Genomic DNA, 23751 nt, shown 5'->3' on the forward strand with positions numbered 1-23751 from the left:
ATTTTGTTTATATATGAAATTAATGGGTTTTTTAAGGTTGTTTACACATTGTAACCACCAGTGCTGATTATTACGGCCGTTAAAAAACACCGTTAAAACAGCAACTTCATATCTTCATATCAGCAACACATTCAACCTCTGTGTCTGTGAGTTGGTTGCATTCTGCAGACCTTAATTCCAGCTTACTTATAAAAATATTTTATATTTAATGTAATTCCTTGAGCAGTCACATACTGTACATCTCTAAAACCAGTCAAACAAACTGACTGACCTTCCCTCCGTCTGAAGTTCTTCTTGTCCTGGATGGCGTCGGTTAGCGTGGTCATGATCTCCTGCTGTTTGAGCGCCAGGATGCCCAGGCCTTTGACCAGTCCAGCCAGTCCGTACGCTGCTCCTTTCCTCTCTGCGTATTTGTCGCTCTCCAGCAGCAGCTGCAGCAGGTTTTGTACGATTCCTGTTGTGTCGTCTTTGATCGCAGGGACTAGAGGAGGCAAGCAGCCGGCCACCGACTCCTGGACCTGGTGTTGGAAGGGGATTGGCATTAACGGATAGTGACGTATGATCATTTTACATTATTATACATAAAAAGGTATACTGTACAGAAACCAGAGGGTTCAGTTTTCTCTCTCCTCTTCCTTTCTTCTTGAAATTGCATAAGGAGTTCTGCAGGGTTCAGTTCTTGGAACTCTTTCATTTCCCATGTGTATAAATAACTTGGGTGATAATTTGTCAAATGCCGTTTATAATTTTTATGCAGATGACTTACTATTAGAGCTCTTCTTCACCCTCTCAGGCCATAGACTTTTTACTGAGTTTTTAGCATTCAGCTTCTGTGCACCGCAAATCTGGCACAAACTTCCAGAAAACTGCAAAACAGCTGAAACACTGACTTCCCTTAAACATAGACTAAAGCTCACCTATGTAGAGTTGCTTTTGAACCATAATAAATGGAACATTGACACAAATATGAGATGTCTATTGATGATTTTGATGATGGCACTCATCAAAACGTATGTTTTGTTACTGGTTTGTTGACTATGTGGTGTTTTCCGCATTTTTTAAAATAGTTTTTGTGTGTTTTTATGAAGCAGTTTTAACTGCCTTGTTGCAGAAATGTGCTCTACAAATAAAACTTGATTTATTGATTGAACATAGATCAATCTTGCTTGCACCCTCTGACATTGGTTTGAAATGTGGCTAAAAAGGAAAACCATGGTTTTCGTGCATTCTCGAGGCCCATCAGAGATTTCTCCTCCAAAGGTAAACAAATTGAGGTCATTCTTAATTAGAAATACCTCAGGTTTGTACTGGACAAAGAGCTCGCTTTTAAAATGCACACCAAAAATTTGATACAAAAACTGAGAGTGAGAATTGGGTTTTATTACTGCAGTGGATCTTGGTTCTCTCTCAAAGCTGGAAGAAAATTGGTATGATCTAACACTGGCTACTCTCTTTGATCACACAACCTTTTTGTTTCCAGCTCGTTCCACAAGTTTCAAACAGAAAAAGGAAAAGAAGCATTCTTTATTTACCTGCTGTGACGGCGTGGACAGAGCAGTTATAAGCTTGGCCACAATGGGTTTGACCTTCGGGTCGTTTTTGTCCAAATGTTTGGCCAGAGATCCCATGAGGATGACGACGCTCTGCCGGACGGAGTCGTAGCTGGCGTCCTGCGGGGCGTCCTTCAGAAACTCCTCGAACACCGGCAGCAGAGAGCTCACGTTATCCTGACACAGGAGACGAGAGCGTTAGGAAGTTTTGGTAATTCCTGAGGCGGGCCGAACCGAAAAAGCAACGCGCCAGTACCTTTCCGTGCGTGTTCAGAGCTGAGAGGGCGGCGTCCAGCATGCAGCGCCGCACCTCGGTGTGGCGGTCATTCAGGGCGTCGGGGACGAAGAAAAGGAAGAGGGGCGTGACCTGAGACTCGTCCAGGTACTGGGACAGCTTGTTCAGAGTCAGAGCAATGCCGCATCTGTTGAAAAGGAGCAGGAGCAATTCGCTCGTCATCAATAGAGCTCCGTGCAAAAGGATTCATAGTGAAGCTGGGCGATAACTCAATTTTATCAATTGATCAAATTTTTGGTTTTTGACTATTTTATTTGAAGGAAAATCTGATTTTTTTTTTTCCCCACCAAAGCACTTCACAGGTTTCTATAGTACAGACTGATGTTAGAAACCTACCATCTTGCTTGACAAGTGTGTTTTACAGTTTCTAATTATTTGGACTTTTAATTCAGGTCAATTCACAGAAGCGATGATTAAAATAATAATTCTAATAATAGAATAATAATAATAAAATCCAGTTTTCGAAAATATTTTCTGTCATTTGCAATTTCTTTCTTTTAAAGAAAGAAGGCAGTATCATACATTTTCCAGGCACATAATGCAAAAACATTAAGTTCTAAATGCTATTAACATCTAATATGTCTTAAAAGAAATTTGACTTCGTAATTGAACGCATTGAAATTGGGTCTCTGTCTCTTTAAGACACACCTGCTCCTTCTGAAATTTCTCCTTCAGGAAGTCATCACAACTTGGCTCCTCTATTAACCCTTTAAACAACATTCTTACCAGCGCTGCACTCTTATAATGAGCTCAGCAGATGCTCAGGTCCACCAGGTGTTTGCTAATTGCTGCTGGCTAGTCTTAAGGAGCTGACTTGGGTTTTGGTGGGGGACAACTATACTTTTCTCAAGCTCTGTACAGATGGGTTGTCCTACCTGGCCTCCCATTGGTCAGGTGGAGATTCAGAGATCACTCTCCCCAGAGCATCCAGGATAGGAGGCGGCCTCTAAAGACAGAAAAAGAACTTCACCTCATTTTGTCTGAGTTTCACAATTTCAACCAGTCATAAACCCCTGTTTGGAAGAAACCTCACGTAAAGTTTCTGATGGTAGAGTTCTGTGAGCTGGCCGAGCACGGCGGCAGACTGGTCTCTGTATTGGGACACGGCACTGGACAGAGCCTCGGCTGCTGCGCTACGGATGGCCTCCTCGTGGTGGGTGATGTCTCCGATCAGCAGGGGGCAGAGCTCAGGGACCAGCTCCAACCCCAGAGACTCCCAAAGCCTGAAGGGAACAAGCCAATCTTTACCTCACAGTGCAAAAAAACCAAAAAAACAACAACTGCATTTTATATCAAAATGATGCTCATTTGTTTCTATATATGTAGCGAAAAAGGAGGAAACATAAATCTGATTTAGACAAAAAAATTAATTGAAGTCAGACCATCTGTTTTTGGTTTTACTTCACTTGAGTAAAACACGAGCACCAACAGAGACTATAAAAAGATCAAAACATGTTCCTCTTACATACTTTTCAGCCAAGGCTTGTCCTTCCTCTTCAATGTCAAACCTGGCAACCCATAGCCTGCGCAGCAAACTCATCCCGCTGCTCTCTGTGCTGTCTGTCGGCAGTGCAAACTCCATCTCCAACAACCCCTTAACATAAGATGCATTACATGTGGAAACAGAAAGTGTAACCAAGCTTTTATATGTGACTGCTCTCTCAATATGACACAGATTTGCGTTCTTGTACTGCAAAAACTTCAAAGCATGTTCACAATTTTACAATAATACTGTTTTGTTGAGTGATACTTAAACATATATCATCATTATTTTGGGTTTCCAAGCTCACCCTGAGAGCAGCATCTCGGACAGAGAAGCAGGGTGAAAGCAGGGCGTTCAGCAGGACGTCGATCTCTGGTTGCTCAGCCACCGTGCAGCCGTCCCCTCCTCCTGCACTCGCACACAGCGCTGTTAGGCACTGAGACGCCAACACCTGGAACCAAAAAGAGAGGACAAGAAGAAATCTGGTGTTTGTTTAGTCATTTAGAACTAAACAGAAAGAGTTCGACCAGCATGTCGTTAAGAGGCCTGCTGCTGGGGCTGTGCAATACGGCTTAAAAGTAACATCTGATTTTTTCTTTCAATACTAGAGCCGGTTTACGATTTTCATCAATTTCTTTTTCTCGCCTTTTCTTCTTTTTTTTCTAAAAATTAGAAGCGACGGAAAATATTTTCAAAAAGTGGCTTTTGTTTTAATCATCCCTTCTGGCAGCTTTATGAAGGAGAATTAGGGCCAGGCTACGAAAAGTTTTGTTTAATTACGAGGATTAGCAGAATAAACACGTACTATTAACGTCCTAAAATTATAAGGGGAAAAAAATTGTTTTAAGGAGAAAAGTTAATGAGAAAAAGAGCTGACCAACTCAGCCATTGTGGTCCTTTTTTTAAAATAAACTCTGTCGTTGGTGCAATAGTGCCCCTAATGTTATGCTGTAAAGTTAACCTGAACTCATACAGGCTGTAAAACACACTTATCAAACAAGATGGCGGCCCTGCCACTGGCAGCTATGGAAACCCAAGGAGTGCACAAGCATGCTTACTTTCCAAAAATTCACAAAAAATTTTCTTTGATTAATCAATAAAACTGTTCAATCATAAAGCCCTACCTACTGCACTGATTTACTTTCAGAACAGATGGATCAGTGACAACCCCCAACCCCAAACAATCAGTGTCCATTAACTCGTTTACCTGGAGTCTTGGGGTAGCTGTGGAAATGACCCTGGTCAGCAGCAGCAGCATGTTCACACGTGGAAGGAGTTCAGGACCGTTCTACAAGAAAACAGGGAGCACAGCAGGGCTTTCATCAGCCTTTAAACACAGAAACAACACCATTTAATACCCGCTGTTTGAAGGAGATCCTAACATAAAACATGGTGATGTGACAAAAAGGTCAATAAACTGTGAAAACAGAAACGGACGCAATACAGGACTGAAAAAGGGATTTCTAAAATGCAACCAAACAGAATTCACACAGCAACTACTGACACTGTCATAGAACTAAAAACAGATTAATATAGTTGGAGGAGGGGGGAAATAAACTCAGCTAGGACTGAAACAATTAATCATCAACTAATTTAGTAATTGATTAATTGCTAACCATACATACATACACATATACAGACTCAAAAAAAGGCCATTTGCTAAAAAAATGAGAATTAAGCTGTAAAACCTGTAAAACTGTACAAATTATGTTCATAAAGGATTTGCAATAAAGACAAAAGCCTTAATTGCCTTTTTATGTAATTGTGTTTAGTCCAAAACTCCTTAAATGGAACAGTTTTAGCTTAATCCGGTTGAAGTTCACTAAAGGAATGCTATGTTGTAGCGTCTTAGGAAACAGAATGTCTCTTTTTTGACTAAAAAAGGAACTGAATGGTTAATTTGTATCTTTAAAAGTATTTTTAATATGATATAAAAAAGGCTTAAGTGGTGAAGTGAAAAATTTGCAGACTGTGCCAATTTATCCGATTTTATCATGAGGGAAAATGCCAAAAGGACTAATAAAGTTTCTATCTATCTATCCATCTGTATATCTACCCAATCAACAGAATAGTTTCTGCCCTAATTATGACCATAATTAATGCAGTGAAAAGCCTATTTTTTTCCAGAGACTGGAACGGAAGCACGTCTCTACCTCGTCTATTGTGATGTCATCGCTCTCTGTGGCGGCCCGGAGCTGGGCGTGGACATTGACGACCTGCAGCGCTCTGGTCATCATGCCCTCCGTCTCCTCGGTGCTGCCTGAAGACTCCCTGAGCATGGCGTTGAGCAGCGGGAAGCAGAAGGAGAAGGCAGGCGCAGCCAGGGGAGCTGCATGTGATGGAGGAAGCAAAAAGTAACAGCACGTCTTTTTTAATTTACTTTAATATAATATATACTTCAATTATTTTTTTTCGTCCAAATCTAAAATTAACTTCAACAATTGTATTAATCCTTAGTTGTTATGATGGAAGAACTGCTATATAAAGTCAGATTGTCTTCTGGTCATGTGTTTTTAAGCACTTGCACCAGTCTGCCAGTAGGTGTCAGTGTATGGTGGGAAACAGTAGAACACTGATTTGCAAACATTCCAGCTGTCAGAAAACAGCTGTTCAACATAGTGAACTACATGAATGAAAATGTTAAAACAGATATAAAATTAACTTTACAGTTACGAAATCTAAAAGTTTTATTCAAAGCAAAAAACAGAAAAAAAACAAAACAACTGAAATTAACTTTAAATAATAAAATAAAGAGTGGTTTCTTTGTTCTCTTTTTAATTCCATTGTTTACAATGCAGCCATTTTTTCCAACAAACAAACAAACAAACAAAAAACAGTTCAGCCCAGCTCTACCTGCAGCCTTGCCTTCTCTCTGTGGGACGGTGTGGTCATACAACAGCAGCACGGTGCGCTGGGCCGCTGTGTCCAGGTCCTCCTCGTCCCACTCCTGGTCCAGATCGCATTCTGGCTTCAGCAGCCGTAGAGTCACGTGACCCACAAGAACAGCTGCAAGGGGAGGAAAAAAAAAGAGACATGAACAGAGAAACAGAGTAAGAGAAAGGGAGTCCTGAAGGCTGCCTCCTACCCAGGTTGTGGAGGTGTTTGGGCATGAGGCTGACGCCGATGTCCAGGAAGACCTGCTGGATGCGTGGAGCGGCGAGCGGGGACTGGAGGAGGGGCATTAGGACCTGGAGGACGGCGGGGAGCTCCCTGGTGATCTGAGGCGGTCGGGCCCTCAGAGTGGCCTCCAGCAGGCCCACCACACTCTGCAGCTCCACGTCAATCTGAAGGGAACCACACGGTCAGGTCAGGTCAGGGCCATACGGAAAATAATCCTACCAAGCTGAACATTTTTATAGCAATCCATATCAATATCACGATATGAAACAAATCACTGTTTTTAAAAAACTTTATTATTCCCTGGTAATATTAAGGATAGAACATGGTTATTTTTGAATTCAAAGATTTATTTTTAAAAGTTGAACATGTCATCCAGACAGAAGAGGATTAGGGCCACTGAGAAAAAAAAATACATTTTTGACTTTTGATCTCAGAAGATCAAAGTCATAATTCTGAGATTAGCCGTTAGCACGTCTGGATGCTATCATGCATCAACGCAACTGTGCGTGGCTCTATTCCAGCCCTGTGATTGGTCCATCATGGATCAACAACTCTTATCATGATTGGCTAATTATCATTTCTGTATATTGCAGGTCTATATCCAGTTTCCAGTATGAATATAATCATGCTTCTACCCAGCTCTACCTGCAGACTTGCCTTCTCTCTGAGGGACGGTTTTTCCTTTATATGTTTATCAAGGAAAAAGTATTCTGCAACATATATTGCTATTGTTTTATTGCCAGCTCTACACAAAAACAGAAATAAAAAAATGAGGAATTCTCTTAAATCTTATTTGTTAGACTGAGTGAATTTTGGACCGTACCCCTTTGAGTTTCTTGCGAACAGCTGACTCTTTCTCCAGCTGGACCTGAATCATTTCCTTCTGCTTGCTGGTCAGCTGAACTTCATCTTTGATGCCTTTTTTCTTCTTCATTTCCTGCAGAATTAAACAGAAGGAGGTAAATCAAGAAAAAACACACACACACACACACACACACACGTTCTGAAACAAACTAATTGCAGTTCACTCTACCTCCTGTAACTCCAGCTCGATGATCTGTTCCTTGTAGGAGTAGGCTTTGTTTTCTCTCTTTATGTTCACCTTCTTGGTGTTTTCCTTCTGGGCGCTGCGGAACATAAACATCGATTTTATTGATTAATCAAACTTTCGAAGATTTAATATTTGGAAAACTGGGATTGTTTTTTTTCCCCCACCAATGCACGCTTTGTGTTTCCATAATTCATAGTGATGTCAGAGTGTCGAGGGCGGCCATCTTGTTTAATAAGCCTATTTTAGTGCTTCTATTTATTTGTACTTTGAATTCAGTTCAACTCTACTACAGCATGTTAAGGCCAGGCTAAGATGTTCGTTTTTAACTTTTTAAAAAAAATTACAACAATAAAGTCGAAATAATACAAGAATAAAGTTAATATTATCAGAATAAGTTGGCAATACAACAGAAAAGAATACATTAAAATATTGAGCATCTCGTGAAGTTAGACTTTAGTATTGGTAGGCCTGTCACGATAAACGATAAATCGATTAATCGTACGATAAATTAAAACTATCGACGTCATTTCAATTATCGGCATTATCGTCTCTTCCGGCCTTTTTCTCTTTCTGTTGACACTGAATAAAAAAAGGCTAAACTCCGGTGCTCTCCACTGACCCTCCCTTCCTCATTTCCTTAGTGTAAAGCCCAGCGCAGACTACACGATCTTAGAGCTGTCGGCCGATAGTCAGCCCATTTTCAAAACCTGACAGATCACACATTAGCCGACAGAAATCCTAGGTATAACGGTTCCACCGGGTTCGGTCCTGTCGTGTGGTGTCCAACAATGGGCACAAAATAATGGCTACAAGTTCAGTGAACTAATTTTAAAACCAGGCATTAATCAATGCTTTACTACAATCTACCTGCAATGCATGTGGCTAGTGTCAGCGTAAAGTCCTGACTGAATGAAAATCATTAGAACCCATTTACGTCACGTTAACGAAGAACAGCTGAAAAGTTACCGGGTTTATCAACTGCAGTAGCGATTTCGCTCCAAATCCTCCTCTTGTCATTTCTAGATTCTTTGCATGTTGAATAAACATTAATGTTGTTTCCAGCTGTTTGGGATTCCCCGACGTAATTTCCCCTCAGAAAACACGGAGGAGAATCCGTGCATTCTGATTGGCTACCTGTCACATTCAACATGCTGCGTTAAGATCCCAGTGGGGAAAAACCCCTGATTTGGATCGGAGGGCAACGACGATCTACCGTAACACACCACACAATCTTAGAAAGACCAACGTTCTAAGATTGTTGTAAGGGGAAAAATAGGAGCAAAAATCATGTAGTGTGAATTATTGCATCAGGTAGTCGATGTGCCCGTCTTCTCTATTTAAATCTAATTATTACTGAAGGGCAACATAATATACAGACTTCATAATCTGCACTCTTTTGGTTGAATGCAGTATTTATTTCCACTTTGGCTTTATGTTGTTTAGTTTTTATCAAGTACATTTTTGTTAATGGAGACTGAGAATCCATTTTGTTTTTGATTGTTTTGTTTATTTTGTTTATCAGTTCCAGTGTTAAATATTCTTTTGAAAATAAAGTGTATCTATCTTTGGCAAGAAATCGCATGCATTATTACATCATTTCCATTAAATCAGTGTAAAAAGGTCTTCAGACAATATTATCGTTTATCGCAATAATTTTTTGAGACAATTAATCGCTCAGCAAAATTTGCTATCGTGACAGGCCTAAGTATTGGCTTTACAGATCAGGAAATATTTCATCTTTTAACACTGGATAAAATTTTTATCAGTAGCAGGATTTTGCAACTATTGAATAAAAAAAAAAATTAAAAAAAAACAAGTACCGAGCTGCTCGCGACAAGTCATCAAATGACTTTTTTCTTTTAATTTCAAAATGTTTTAGTAAAATTGTGGGTTTATTCTGCTAATATTACGACTTTATTTTCATAATTAAGCAATTTTAAAAAATCTCGGAAGCCTGGACCTAATACTCCGTCAGACAACTCACAGAAGGGATTACTGAACTAAAAGTCATTTTTGAAAATATATTTTTTTCCATTTGTAATTACTATTTTCTGAAAAAGTGAGTAAAAAGACAACACAATTTTAATTTCAAGCCATATCACACAGCCCTAAAAGCAGAAAGTATTTTGGAGTCCACCTAACATGTCGGATGTGTGCGTTACCTCTGGATGATGCTGTTGTCGTACAACTCTCCCTCAGGGGTGTGCATGATGGCGTACTCCTCCCTGGTGACGTGCAGAAGACTGGGCTGGGCGAGACCTTCCACGACGTGACTCATCACCCGCGGCAACAGCTTGTTTGGAGAGAGGAAGCTCAGGGCGCCGACCGCGTTTTTCACCGCCTTGCAAAAAGAAACAAAGTGACCAAATATTCACTCTGTGTGATAACTATAAAAAAACATTTATAGTTAGAGCCATCTAACAATTATTTTAGTGATTGAGTAATCAAATACAAAATTTGACCAAATAAAATATTGGCAAGTACTGCCATAACAGTAGTATTAATATTGGCTGTAGATATTAGCCCAAATTTTTTGTATCTGTTAATCCCTCATAATTGCTCTTCTGTGGCTTAAAAAATTTACCTGTAACAATAACGGCTCACATTTTGAGTCAACCCAAACAAAAGCTACAAAGGAATCTGAAATTATATTCAACGTAATACTAAAAATAAAAAGCAGCAAGTTCACAGACACTTTTTTCCTCTCATTTTTAGATGTGTACAATTCAGTTTTTAATTTTCACCTTAAGGGATTTTAAAAATGGAGGTACGCATAGCTCCAATCTCGTCTTAAAATGTCGCATGTATGATTCAAAAATGAAGAGGAAGAGTTTCATCTCCTCACCTGGCTGTCAGCATTGACCTGCAGCAGCTGCGGCAGGATAGCCTCCAGGTTCTTTTCAATCAGCTCTTCAGCTTTTATCTTCATGGACGAGAGCAGAACGGGCCACAAGCCGGGCCGGGCGCTGACTGAAAGAGAGGCATGGGAACAGGGTCAACTCCGTGCTCCTACTAATCTGCAGGGTTAACAATACGATAAAGCTGAAACGATTAATCGCGATGGAAAAACGACAGAAATAACCGTCGACTAATTTAGTAATCAACTGATTGCTAACTGGAGCATAAAGTTTTGCTTCACCTGGTTTAAATTCCGTAAAAAAGCAAAATATCCTATTAAGCACCTTTTGCCTTTTAATCAGCTCATCCCAAAAATAATCAACAGATCAGCTCTACACTGTATTGATGTTAGGTCAAGCAGACAGACCTGACTTTTTTACATACTGACGTTTGGATTTTTAAGCAGCAGATGCATCCTTTGCTACAAATGATCAACAGTTCACTAATTATTGCATTTCAGAGAATAAAATGTTTATTTTCTAAATTAAAAAGGAATTCAATGACTTTATTTGTATTTCTCATTGTATAAAATAACCTTATGTGGCTAAATAAAAAAATCTGCAGAATGAGCAGATTTTTATTTTTATCCAATCATCGTCAGAAAACTTGATTGCTATTGCTAGCTGCGGCGCTACAACACTGTGATCTTCAGAGGGATTTCTTGCCACACCTATGGAAGGATGATGAGTAACGATGAGGGTCTCCATGGCCATGTTCTCGGCTTCAGTCGGGTCTCCCCATTGGCTGGCAGCGGAGCAAACCACACACAAAGCATCCAGCAGGACCCGAGGGGGGGTGTAGCTGCGGCCCAGCTCCGTCGGCTCTCCTGACTCTGACACCAGAACGTCCTGGGGCAGAACCTGAACCACCGGTCAACACCACCGGAAATAATCCAGATAAGTGTCAAAAAACACAAAATACTAAGACATGGATATCATCTGTTTTGATGCTTTCTCTAAGTGGGTGCAGAGGAAAGCGAGCTTCTTACTTTGTGTTTGTTGATGACGACCCGCAGTTCTCCCAGAATGCCGTGGGCCAGACTGGACCCACCCAGAGAGGAGAGCAGCTTCCTGACGGTCTGCTGCGCCCTCTTCCTCACTCGCCAGCTCCGAGACAGCAGCACCGCAACTGTGGCGTGATGATACATCCTGCAGAGCAGAGAGACGTGTCAACTGGTCACACGACCAGAATCAAACTTCTAGAAGCAGCATCCATTTATAATGCTTCTCTCTAATCTGGAACAAACTTCCAGAAAACTGCACACACAGCTGGAACACCAACTTCCTTTAAATCAAGGCTAAAATCTCACCTGTTTAGAGCTGCCGTCTGAATCATAATAACTGGAAGGTTGATCAATATATTTGAGGTTTGATTTATTTAATAATTGGTTACTGTACCATGTTTTTTATGGTGTAAAGCACTTCCTTGTTGCTTAAATGTGATATACAAATAAAGACCAAAATCAGGTTTTCTTATACTTTTCTGGTTCGATTCCGTTGTGATGGAATGACGCAGGTTGCATTCTCTTATGTCTTTCGGTGTTATTTGACATACTTTATAACTGTTTTCAATGATAAACTTTATTTAAAAAAGGGACAACTCAAACATAAATGTCACCTTTTGATGTGTCGTACCAGATTATAGCATAAGCTAATTTACATCTGGAGTCCCTTACAGGTTTTCTGTATTCACAATCATGAAATCAATACAAAACAGAATTCAGTTTCTCCAATGAAATATTAGTGTGATTTATTTACTTTTCTTTTGTGAAAACTTAATTTTTTATCCAGGCAGTGTAGCATGACAAAGCCATGATAACTATAAGCGTGTGCAGACAGACAGACTCACTGTGATTTGCTGGTGTTGAGCCGGTGGGCGTGGTCCAGAAACAGCCTCTCACAGAGCTGCAGCACTGTGAGCAAAGCTGCAGACGCAGAGGAACATCAAAAGAGTCATTTTTATCAGTCCTGATTATTTCATGCATTTCAAATGCTGCACACTTTGTCGTTCTTACTCTCTTCGCTGCTCTGAGAGAGGAACTTCTCTGTGGTGAATAACGGTTTCTTCTCATCTAAGACCAGGCTCCAGAAGCTGCTGAATTTGGCCTCTGTGAAAAGAAGAAGCCTCCGTCAGTTTAAACCCCGTAGGTATCGAAGCTCCGCAACGGAAACCGCGTCTCACCTGCTTGCGTCTCGAGCAGAGCGAGTCGACTCAACAGAACCGAAGCCGCCACGCCCTCCGCGAGCAGGGCATGCTGGGAGTTCTGCGCCACTGCTTTCTCCACCGCTTGGAGGAGGAGGGGGGAGAGGTCTGAGGACTGGGCCAAAGTGTCACCTGAGAGCCGGGGTGACAAAACGACATGAGAAAACACCGGGGGGGGGACGGCAAACACGTCCGACCTGAGCGGGATGTACCTTTAAAGGCCCCCAGCATGGTCTGGAGGTAGGCGTGGCGGACGGCGGAGGTGGAGGTCTTCAGGGTGAACGCTTTCTTAAACCAGTCCAGCAGAGCGGAGGGAACCTCCACGGTGAGGCGGCTGCTCCACTGAGACAGCACAGACACGGCGTGCACCAGGGTGCCTTCATGAACTGAACGACACACACAGGGACACCCGCTTCCAGATTCCACCGACAAAACACATCATTGACCTGACACACCCGAGTGAAGTTGCCCCCCCACCACCACCTTCTTCAAATCAAACAAAATTGGTGTCAAAAGTTTGTGCAGCAAAGATTTTTTGTTTGTGCCGCCATCATTTTAAAGAGATCACAAAATGTTTCCATTGGTCATAAAAAGTTAACCCACCCCACACACACTTTCTGATTTTGTCAAATCAGACAAAATTGGTGTCAAACTACGTTTGTGCAGCAAAATGTTTTTGTTTGTGCTGCTTTGTCTTTGAAGATATTAATGAAAGTTTAAACGTCATTTTGATTTAGTAAAAGTGGGGGCGCTGGTTGACCTGTCATGACTATCATGACCTCAACTTTCATTGACATCTTTAAAGCCAAAGCAGCACAAACAAAAATCTTTGCTGCACAAACATAGTCGAGTTGATTGACACCAATTTTGTCTGATTTGTAGAAGGTGGGGGCGGACACGTGGGGGCCTGGTTGACCTTTCATGACCTCTGGAAACATTCCTTAATATTTTTAAAATGGCACAAACGAAAAGTTTTGCAACCCAAACGATTGACACCAATTTTTTCTGACTTGAAGAAGGTGGGGGGCTAACTTCACTCAGGTACCTGACCCAGAGGAGACCAAGAGCAACCATACCTTCCTGTTGTAGGTATGGGATAAACATCACAGTGACAGCGGAGCTCAGAGTCTGGCTGGAGGTTCCTGACGCGGCGTGGTGGCTGCAGCTGGAGATCCCTTAGGAGACGACAACAAAGTCTGCTCTCAGTTACACACTGGGACATAAAAATACCCCAAATAAACCCAGCAATAATTTTACTGGAGTAAATTAAGTTAGTCAGTAGGAATATAATCTAAAATTGGGGAATGTGTTTAACAGAATCACCACTTGCAGCCAAGACCTCGAACAAAACCTTTAAAGTAAATGAAGCTCATGATAGATTTATTTTAAGTCGATTAGAGGTTAAAATCAGAGTTTTTCATACCAGATTCGAATTTAATCGATTTCTTATTTCTCTCACTTTCTTCTCTGAAAAATTAATTACAAATGACAGCAAATATTTTTGAAAAAGTGGCTCTTATTTCAGTCATCCCTTCTGCAAGTCTGACGGCAGAGTATTACGGCCGGGCTGCGAGAATTTTTGACGCAATTTTACCAGAAGAAGGTCCTAAAATTACGAGAAAAAACGTGAAAAGAAAGCTATTGAGAAAAAAAGCTTCAATTAAATGAGCAAAATCTGACACTAGCAACTCAGTTTGTTTGGTGCTTTCATCTAAATAAACTCAGTCATCTGCTCTATAGTACCAAAGTCTCCCTATTGGCAATAATTTGATGCTTCGTATGATTTTTTTCCTCATGTCATATGAAATTTCAGTTAACTTTTAAAATGTTGCAAAAATAACAAGTAAAAAAAATTAGGCATGTTTCTATTTACTGGTTTGGAGCGAATCAACCAGGTAACACAAAAAGTGTGATTTCGTCATATGCTGGCGTTACGTGTTGTGATAAAAACAGATGTAGAGGTTGAAACCTGGCATTGAATTTTTCCGTTTCCATCAACCTTTTCTAATGCCACATGTCAAAACGCTCAATAAAAAAACACTGTCAGAAACACAACAATTGTTGCATCTTATTGTCAACAAATGCGCATTTAAATTCTCTCACCTGACAACACGCTCATTTTCTGGGCAACGACGGTGAGCTTTCCTTCAGACCCTGCCGGCACAAAATGAACATATTATCCCCAAAAAGCCAAACAAGTTAGTAAATTATCCCAAACTGAGCAGGAAATAAAATGCTGACCTCCAAGGATCTTGAAAAGGTGAGTGACGATGTCCTGCACTGCGGTGGCGTCGCTGCACTGCTGTGCCAGGTTCTGCATGGCCTTCACAGCTTCCTCCATCAGCTGGGCATTGTTCGCCTTCAGCTGGCCTAAAACACGAGACGAGACACTAAATCAACCCTAACCGACAGGTTTAACTCACCAGATGCTTTATTTTTATTCTCCGTGTGATAAAATTGCTTCACACTAGACTCTTACTTGCTATGGCCTTTCCAATATCCATGGCATACTGACTCAGATCTAGAGTAACAGCAGATAGCAGGCAGGAAACGGCTAAGAAGACACAAACAGCTCGTTAGTGACCGTACGAGTTTTCCACAGTATAACTGAAGCACTGCAAAGATGCTAAATCTGAAGTATTTTTGGTCTAGTTTCTAGTGTAAATATCTTGGTGCTCTGGAAATAAGACAAAACTAACCTACAAGTAACTTTCGAGCAAGATAAAGGAGGTTGTTCTAAGTCAATAATTCCTTAAAGGGGCGGAATTATGTGTTTTCCAGGCATATGGTGATAATCAAGTGTTATCTTTTTATAACATTCAGTTGTTAGAAAAATGCTCTATATCAGTGGTGCCCAAAGTCGGTCCTTAAGGGCCGGCATCCTGCATGTTTTAGTTCTCTCTCTGGTGGTACCAACAACCTTTTCAGCAAGTCAATGTTCTTCTTAGGCCTTCTAACGAGCCATCCTTGGATCCAGGTGCGTTAAACCAGGGAGAGAACTAAAACATGCAGGATGCCGGCCCTCCAGGAGCCACTTTGGGCATCCCTGCTCTATATCAAAGAAATGTGACTTCATAATTTCATGCCTTGAAATTGGGCCTCTGTCTCTTTAAAAACTCCTGCTCTTTCTGAAACTCCGCCTTCAGGAAGTCATTACAACATCACTCCTCTATTAACCCTTTAACACATTTTTACCAGTATTTCACTGAGAAGTAGCTCCTACAATGAGTTCAGCAGATGTGCAGTTCCGCCAGGTGTTTGCTAATTGCTGCTGGCTAGTCTTAAGGAGTTGAGTGGGGGAGTCACTAAGCTCGGTCCACCCAGGTGTCTTGCATAGCTGAATGGTTGCCACGGGAGATTAAAGCATTTCTCAAACATGAATAATAGATTCAAAGCAACACTCCAGGCATGTTTTTAATGAGCATAACGTTACAACATGATGTAAAGCTCAAAAAAGTGGATTTTATATAATACTGTCCCTTTAATATTGATAAAAAAAGTATTAGTTCCCCTGGCAGATTATTTTGCTTATAACATTGGAGAGTTAAGAGTTAGAATTTATTGTTTGTCACTGTTCACATGTACAATGAGATTAACGCTAACTCCAAAACAGTGCAAACAATATATACATGGTGATATTTACAATTATATACACTGCTCAAAAAAATAAAGGGAACACTTAAACAGGTGTTTAACACTGAAAGTGTTCCCTTTATTTTTTTGAGCAGTATATATATATATTTGGCTTGCTCAGGGGCACATCGACATGTGGCAGGAGGAAGCTGGAATCGAACCTACAACCTTCAGATAACAAGACGACTACTCTACCCACAGAGCCAGTCGCCCCGCAAGGAATAATCTGCCAGAGGAGCTAGTACTTTTTCATCAGTATTAAGAAATCATCAAGCTTCTATTTCTTGTTGAAAAGTTAGCTCTAAGTTAGTTTTGTCTTATTTCAAGTGCACTGAGATATCTTCACTAGAAACGAGAGCATAAATCCTTTAGGTTTCTGATCTCATTCTGTGTGTTCTCAGTGAGGCCTCACTCTGCATGGCGTTCTCTGGACTGCGCAGCATGGTCTTCTGCAGGGCAGGCAGCAGCTGCTCCTTGAACTCGGAGTGGGTGACGTGGCGCAACAAGGAGCCGCTCTTGTCCAGAACGTGTTGCTGCGGTTTGGTTTTGCTCATCAGGACCAATTTTACGTAGAGGTCCAACAGCGCACTCTGTAGAACATGGGAGTTTATTTTGAAGACTGGAATCACGCGAGAAGCTACAGGTCGCTGCTAAACGATCCCACCTTGTGTTTCTCTATTGTAGCTTTGTCCTTCTGAGCGGTGCAGAAGTCCAGGCACACGCCCAGCAGGGGCAGCACTGTGGGGCTCTGCTCCAGGGTCAGCAGGGTTCTGATGTAGTGCTCAACCAGTCCAGGTTTCTGGTGGAGACAAAACAATCAGTCCAACATTGCTCTGGTTGGTACGCAGGGTGTAGGATCACAGATGGAGATCAGCGACCACAACTTATTATTTCTTACACAACAGCTGCTGTTGTAAGTCTTTCAGCCACTGGTAAATTCCACCAGTGGGTTCTAAAATAATCAGGCATGCTGCGGACAGCCACATCTTAAGAGTGAATCCCTTTCACTCCAACTACAATTACAGAAACACACAGAGTTTACTACTGATGTTAACACAACGCTTGTCTTGTATTGCCTCAATACCAAAAACATAAGAGCGACTAGGAAAGGGGTCATTCATATATATATATACACAGTATATACACACACACACTTTTTGTTTCATTTCAGTTCCGATTTCAAATGACAGAAAATCTTTTCAAAAAGTGGCTTTTATTTCAGTCATCCCTTCTGTAAGATGGATAGCAGAGTACTGGCACCAGGCTACAAGAATTTTTGCTTAGTTACAAAATAAGGTCATAATATTGGCCAAATAAAGATGCAATATTGACAGAACGTCTTACAATTATGGTTCTCTCCTAAATAGTCGATATTCAATAGTTTCAAAGTTTTGCTGCTGATAACAGTTTGATGCTGATGTGTTAAAAGATGAAGCATTTTCTTATCTGTAAAAACAATACTAAAGTATAACTCACAAGATGATCACTTTTCCTCATATAATTTTTGGTTACTTTTTGTGTAAGAGTTATAAAATCATTACTTCATTCTCCTAATATTGCGCCTCTATTCTGGTAATATTAATGCTTTATTCTTGTATCATTTTGCCTTTATTGTCTTGTCTTTATTCTCGTATTACTACGACTGTATTAAAAATTCAAAATCTTAGCCTGGTCCTAATATTCTGCTGTAAAGTTGACATGAACTCATAGAAGCTGTAAAACACGCTACTCAAACAAGATGGCCGCCCTGGTCGTGCTGACGTCACTCTGAACTATGGAAACCTAAGAACTGCGCTGATGAAAACGTATCCAAATTTTTCAAACATAAACCGTCAAAATCAAAAATTTGAATAATTGAAATAGAAATAATAAATGGCTTTTTCTTTCACAGCTTATTTACTGTAAATATAAGATGGAATACAAAACATAATAGCCTAAAATCATTATGTTAGAAAATGTAGGACTTCTAGCATAATGAGAGTTTTGCTCACTAACTGTTTCGAACTGAAAATGTTATTTTATGCCTCATTTTATCCATTTGTAACATGTTGTGTTTATGTTAATGTTTATTTAAAGACATAACTTTGGATTTTTTTTTTTTTTTTAAGTACGGTACCAAAAATGTCTCAATCAGATCTCTCACGTTGTGACCCTTGCCTTGCCCACGTATGTTTAACAACTTCAGCTAAACGGAAATGGATGAAGAAAAGAAAGCTCACTCACTTCTCCCCAGAGGTGGTAAAGACTCTTGAGGCTCGATTTCTTCGCTGTGGTTTTGGCTCCGCCGACCACCTCAGCCACCAGCAGGCTCTGAACCTCCACCTTTAGCAAATGACAGCAGGTTTCCTGGTCAGGTACAACATCATTTAGCACATTCACGTAGTTTCGCTTACACACGCTCACAAAAAAGACCTCTGACCATTTTCTTCCACACGGGTCCTTCTCTTTTCTCGGGAGCTGAAAACACTTTAGGGATTAACAGGCAGGTCCAGGACAGGCCGATGAAGGCAGCAGAGCCGCTGCTTTTACTGCAAACACAACCAGGCCCAGAATGAGAATTGACTGGCAGCAACGGCAAGAAATTCAATATAGGCATGTGTTCACTTTAATTTGATCTCAACTTAGCAAAAAAAAGGAGAAAGATTTATGAAAAAAATTGTGTTCTGTTAATTATTGAATTGTTGTAACCTGACTTCTTGGAAGTAAAATCGGTTTGTTTGACTTTAAAAGGTGACACATTTGGAAGAAAAATGCCTGGTGTCCGCTAATGAAACAGATTCAAGTGGAGGAAGCATGATGATGTGGGGCGAAATCTCCTTCAATGGAAAAACGAGGCAGGTCGCAACAGACGTGAGCCAGAGGCGAAAACATCAATTTTCTCTTCCCCATTACAACAGAAAGCTAGCGAAAAAGCTAGCTAGAGAAAAAGCTAGCTAGCAAGTGCATATTAGCAGCTAGTTAACGACTCAACTCGAATTGCATAATGGAGTGAAAATGTCTCCGCGGGACTTTTGTCTGACAGAAAACTACATATACGGGATTAAACAGTCTCACCACGACAAAATTTAAGGTTTGTGATTAATGTATTTAAGGCCAAATGACATTTTTAAAATGATTTTAAGACGTTTTACATTGGCGGGATTAGAGGGGAGCGACATGGACTCAAAAGTGTTATCACAACATTTTGTGCTATTTATTGTGATAAATATGACAAATAAGAAAGTATTTATAACTTCTTTTCCACCTTTTCTAGGTAAATATATGGCTACTAATGCAGTCATAGCCCCAAAAACACAAATACTGCTCTTTAAAAGGCACATAGCAGTATGTGAGGTCAAATTATGGAATTTGATAATAGTAGGAATGAAAAATGTTCAGGTTAACACTCATCCCTACTGGAGGAGGAAATTGAATCATTGTGATAACTATACAAATAATGATTGAAATAGGCTTCATCAGGACACCAGTGACAAAGAAGCAGGATTTGTTTAATCACTATACTCCACACAGTAACTACATTTCATCATATTTTTGACTATTAATACTGATCTAACTGAACAAACTGGAGAAAATAATTAATGAAAAGTTAATGAAATAAATTGATCGTTGTCAGGATAAATCAGGAATCTCATCATAGTAAGATTTTTCTTTTCATCGGTGCGACCTGCATTACTTACCTATGTCCGCTGCTCAACTCAAAAACACATTTCTGTTACAAACGTGGCAGAATATAAGGGGAAATAAACAGGCCCTGCAACAGTAAGAGATGAGCTATGAAGAAGAACGAGTTTGAGGCTCCAACCTTGGCTCCCCATTTTTGCTGATGACTCCGCAGTTGAGGAGGCCCTGGAGGAGCCCGGCCACCAGGACGTCAGGCTGACTCTCGGCCAGCAGGCCGATGACGGACAGCAGCTCTCTGCGCGACGCAGCATCTCTGAACAACACAGGAGGAAATAAGACACAAAGACTAAAGAGTAAACAGCATCACAAAAAGAAGAATAATAAAAGTCAGGTTTGGGGTGACAACACAAGCCTACCGATATCTGTGTGGTGTGAGGCAGAAGAGCTTGCACAGTCCTTTGACAGCAGGCTCTGGTAACTCTACAACAGAACGTATAAACGCAGGGTTTTCTTTCCTGACGGAGGCTCATTCTGAACCAGCTTGAAACAAAACGGATGACGAAACAACACAAACGTCCTCACCTTTACCCGTCAGGCACTGTTTCAGATCGCCGTATATCTGCTTGCGCTCCTTGACGCTGGCTGTAGTCACTTTTACAGCAAATTTCTTAAGGGTATCCGAAACCTGGAGGGAGAATCGCGTCGAGAATTACGACTGATGAACAGGAGACGTACCAACAACTGAGAGATCAAAAAGTTTATCTTAAAGCTGCGGTATGCAATGTTTATAATAAACTTTTTTCTTCTTTTTACATATCACCATGTCATGACAGTACAATACGAGACAGGTAATCTGTGAAAATATCAAACTCCTTCACATTCTCTCTGCTGCTATTGCCATCTGAAGAAATGCACCAGTCAAAAACAACCAATCAGAGCCTGGAGGACGGTCTTAGCGCTGTGAGCCATCCTTGTGAACGCACTACTAAATGGGTTAACGGCAGAAAAACAACACACTGCTACAGAAAAGCAGTTTATCTGCTGCCATCGTTGGCCATGATAGGTTGTAGCAGAGATTGTTTTCTTTTCATAGGTTGTGTGCATCATACCACACTGTCAATGATATAATGAAAGTTTTAAGAAAATGTGTAAAAAGAAAACCCCCAAAACAAACATTTTTCTAAAAGTTATATACTGCAGCTTAAAGCAGGGTACCTAACACACATTTTACAGTTTGCAATGTATCCTTGGCAATAATTCATTACCGTGATAATGTACCTATGAATGAAGTTCAGTGTGATTTGGCTCAGCCTCCACTGAAGCATTTCCAGGCTGATATTGAGGTCTGGTTTTCTTATGTCAATTCTGAGTTTAACCAATTTATTTGGCAACTCATGAAAGACAAGAAAAATGCACAGCAAGTTTATTGATAAGGGATATTATCTCTCAATGCAAAAAGAGTGAAATGATTACACAATAAACCCAATTGGGACATCAAATATCCAACCTTTAACTGATAAAAGTGAATTAAAGTGCAAGATGTGGCTTAATGTTTACATAAAACATGTCTAGATGCCACTTTATAGAATATGCTTTTCCCTGTTGTTCCAATATTCCAACCTCTGACTGATTGTATATTTAAACCTTGGGAATAAAATCTAATCAATAAAATCAGGAATAAACATAATTTTTGTAATTTCTAAGTGCTTGTATTTTGATGAATCAACAGTGAATTCGGGGAAAAACAATTTAAATCAAAATCACTGTAGCAACACTTTTGCAATCTTAAACATTTAGCTCGCTCATGTACAAAATTATTCTTCTGGGCTCAATATTTCTAGATGTTTCGTTCAGGAAAAAAGTCAAAGGTTTGACACCAAACTGTTGCCTCTGTTTGTGTTTCTCACTTAGCCAAAAGCTTTTGCTAAACTTATTAAAATGCCCGTTGGTCGTTGTGACAGGAAGCCGTCGCTGATTGTAGGCACTTCTTTCTTTACTGTCCACTTTGAGGAGTTTTATCCGTTGAGGATTAAAAACGGCGAGTTTTAGCTCCGATAAGGTGGTTTAGAAAAGCAGCTTTGTTAGCGGGCCACCGCTGTGTTCAGGCAGCAGTCATGCTGGCAGCAGCAGCAGTCACATTACTGAAGCTACACGTAGCGCTCAGCTAACAGCCTGCTAGTTAGCCGCTGCTAACTTCTTCCAACGATACGTCACAAATGGCTGAACGGGCCGAAGCGTTCAGTCAAAAACAACTCGGTTTGTTAAAATCTTGCTTTCCCTTGAACTTAGTGAGCGGCCACAAAGCTTTTAGGCTGTATTTAAATATTCAACCACACAAACCTGCGTGTCCGCTGCCATAACGCCGGTCTTGTTGCAGGAAGGACTTGTTGATGTCGCTTCCGGGTCAAAACTGCCAACCATCCCCTTTTTCCGCTAAGAGACTTTTTTTTTTTTTTCTTTGGTGGGGAGGTCATGCTACAGTTGGACCCCTTTCTCTCCTTCCCCACCAAAAGTTTTCGCTGTGACAGAGATATGATTTGCAGATGTTGAAGTTTCAGTTTTAGTCTGTGTTGATCATCCACAGTGAGTTAGTTCTGATCAGATCCATATTAGTTAACTGCACAAGGACTGAAAACTCTCCCTGGTCTGGAATGAGTGAGATGCAAACCTTCCTTCTGTTTCTCAGTCCAGCACTCTGCCCGCACAAATCACACTCTAAATAAGCAAAGTGTCTGCACTCAAACAAAACTTTTTTTTTTCTACGTTGTTGTTTGTGACTGTGTAACCTGATCACCGCCGATGCCTTGAGTTAGTAGCACTGCATCGGTGATTTGGCTGGCTGAGTGGGATGCTCAGTCTCAGTTTCTAGAGATTTATTCTGGACGATAAATCTCTAGAAACTGAGATTTATCAGTGAACACTGTGGCTTGGACTTGATAATTGATAACGGTCAAACTTCCTTCCACTGTTCTGATAACCCTTTCTAATTTGGACCCTGATGTTTTGTCAGAGGCTCCAAGTCAAAAGCATTTCTCTCCCTCTCAAAAGTTAGTACGGTTGTATGAAAAATCTATTTTCATTGTTTGTTTGACGGGGACAGGCTGGTCTTACTCCACTTCAGTGTTCATCGTTAGAACAGCTGACGCTGGTAGATAGTGCGCCTGAAGTCAATTGACATGGGCTGCGGAGTGAGTTCTATCAACAATCAACAGATTTGTTTGAAAGTATGGTCTTCTTGTGCTGGCGCTGGTGACCTCCAAGGAAAAGTTGCATCACAATTATGGCACATCTGAAGAAATTGTTGCAAAGAATATTTAAGTTAAAAGAGCAACTTTCCAGGTCAAGGACTTCTTCTCGTCCTTTGACCAGGAGAAGGTCAAAGGACGGTAAAGAGAGTCCCGTCTCTTCTTGAGGCGAGTGCCACCAATGCTGCGCTTGCTCAACAATGAGTTTGTCACACAGTTTAGAGAGAAGACTTTCGTGGCTGTGCTGAAGCTACTTTTAAGACAAAACACAAATAGCAGCAAATCTAGAGCACATGTACAGACTGGACAGCAGAAGACTGGTGAAAACCTTGTTATTATACTTAAGAATCCACCTATTAATGTTTTTGGCCATCAAAAATAGCATAGTGCTATGGTTAGCAAAGGATCAAGAGACAATATGGGTAGATATGGAGCAAAGAGCCTGCCCAAATCCGTCCCTAGAGTCACTGATCTTTACAACAAGGAGTTTTCAAAGAAATCTCAAAATTCAAAATTGCTGGATTAAGGAAACGATTAACATTTGGTCAAGAATAAAAAAGAAATTTAATTTTCCTGGCTCTATATCAAAAATTGTAAAAATAGCAAAGATTCCAGATTTGACCCCAGCTACTATGGATACAGAGTTTGAGATG

At 40.7% G+C, this 23751-nt stretch overlaps 1 protein-coding gene across 2 annotated transcripts in view; it reads right to left on the reverse strand.

Annotated features, from left to right (window-relative positions):
• Positions 1-22267, reverse strand: part of gcn1 (GCN1, eIF2 alpha kinase activator homolog) — a 39325-nt gene extending 17058 nt beyond the window's left edge. The window contains exons 1-33 of one of the 2 annotated variants that reach the window (XM_005802112.3): positions 22194-22267; positions 20436-20538; positions 20270-20333; positions 20035-20166; positions 18652-18760; positions 18456-18554; positions 16897-17031; positions 16645-16822; positions 15079-15153; positions 14841-14969; positions 14703-14753; positions 13676-13774; positions 12812-12985; positions 12579-12731; positions 12412-12504; positions 12246-12321; positions 11386-11545; positions 11068-11257; positions 10345-10469; positions 9662-9840; positions 7482-7575; positions 7272-7385; positions 6414-6612; positions 6182-6334; positions 5482-5657; positions 4536-4616; positions 3636-3779; positions 3315-3439; positions 2879-3068; positions 2721-2791; positions 1807-1972; positions 1533-1727; positions 272-518 (exon numbers count right to left, since the gene is read on the reverse strand). In XM_005802112.3, the coding sequence (XP_005802169.1) occupies positions 272-518; positions 1533-1727; positions 1807-1972; positions 2721-2791; positions 2879-3068; positions 3315-3439; positions 3636-3779; positions 4536-4616; positions 5482-5657; positions 6182-6334; positions 6414-6612; positions 7272-7385; positions 7482-7575; positions 9662-9840; positions 10345-10469; positions 11068-11257; positions 11386-11545; positions 12246-12321; positions 12412-12504; positions 12579-12731; positions 12812-12985; positions 13676-13774; positions 14703-14753; positions 14841-14969; positions 15079-15153; positions 16645-16822; positions 16897-17031; positions 18456-18554; positions 18652-18760; positions 20035-20166; positions 20270-20333; positions 20436-20538; positions 22194-22211 (4297 nt within the window). In that variant the 5' untranslated portion in view covers positions 22212-22267. The remainder of the gene's footprint in view (positions 1-271; positions 519-1532; positions 1728-1806; positions 1973-2720; positions 2792-2878; positions 3069-3314; positions 3440-3635; positions 3780-4535; positions 4617-5481; positions 5658-6181; positions 6335-6413; positions 6613-7271; positions 7386-7481; positions 7576-9661; positions 9841-10344; positions 10470-11067; positions 11258-11385; positions 11546-12245; positions 12322-12411; positions 12505-12578; positions 12732-12811; positions 12986-13675; positions 13775-14702; positions 14754-14840; positions 14970-15078; positions 15154-16644; positions 16823-16896; positions 17032-18455; positions 18555-18651; positions 18761-20034; positions 20167-20269; positions 20334-20435; positions 20539-22193) is intronic. The other variant, XM_023342203.1, reaches the window with a different exon arrangement.
• Positions 22268-23751: the final 1484 nt, after the last annotated feature.

This window comes from Xiphophorus maculatus, chromosome 11, assembly GCF_002775205.1.
Source record: "Xiphophorus maculatus strain JP 163 A chromosome 11, X_maculatus-5.0-male, whole genome shotgun sequence".
Lineage (NCBI taxonomy): Eukaryota > Metazoa > Chordata > Actinopteri > Cyprinodontiformes > Poeciliidae > Xiphophorus > Xiphophorus maculatus.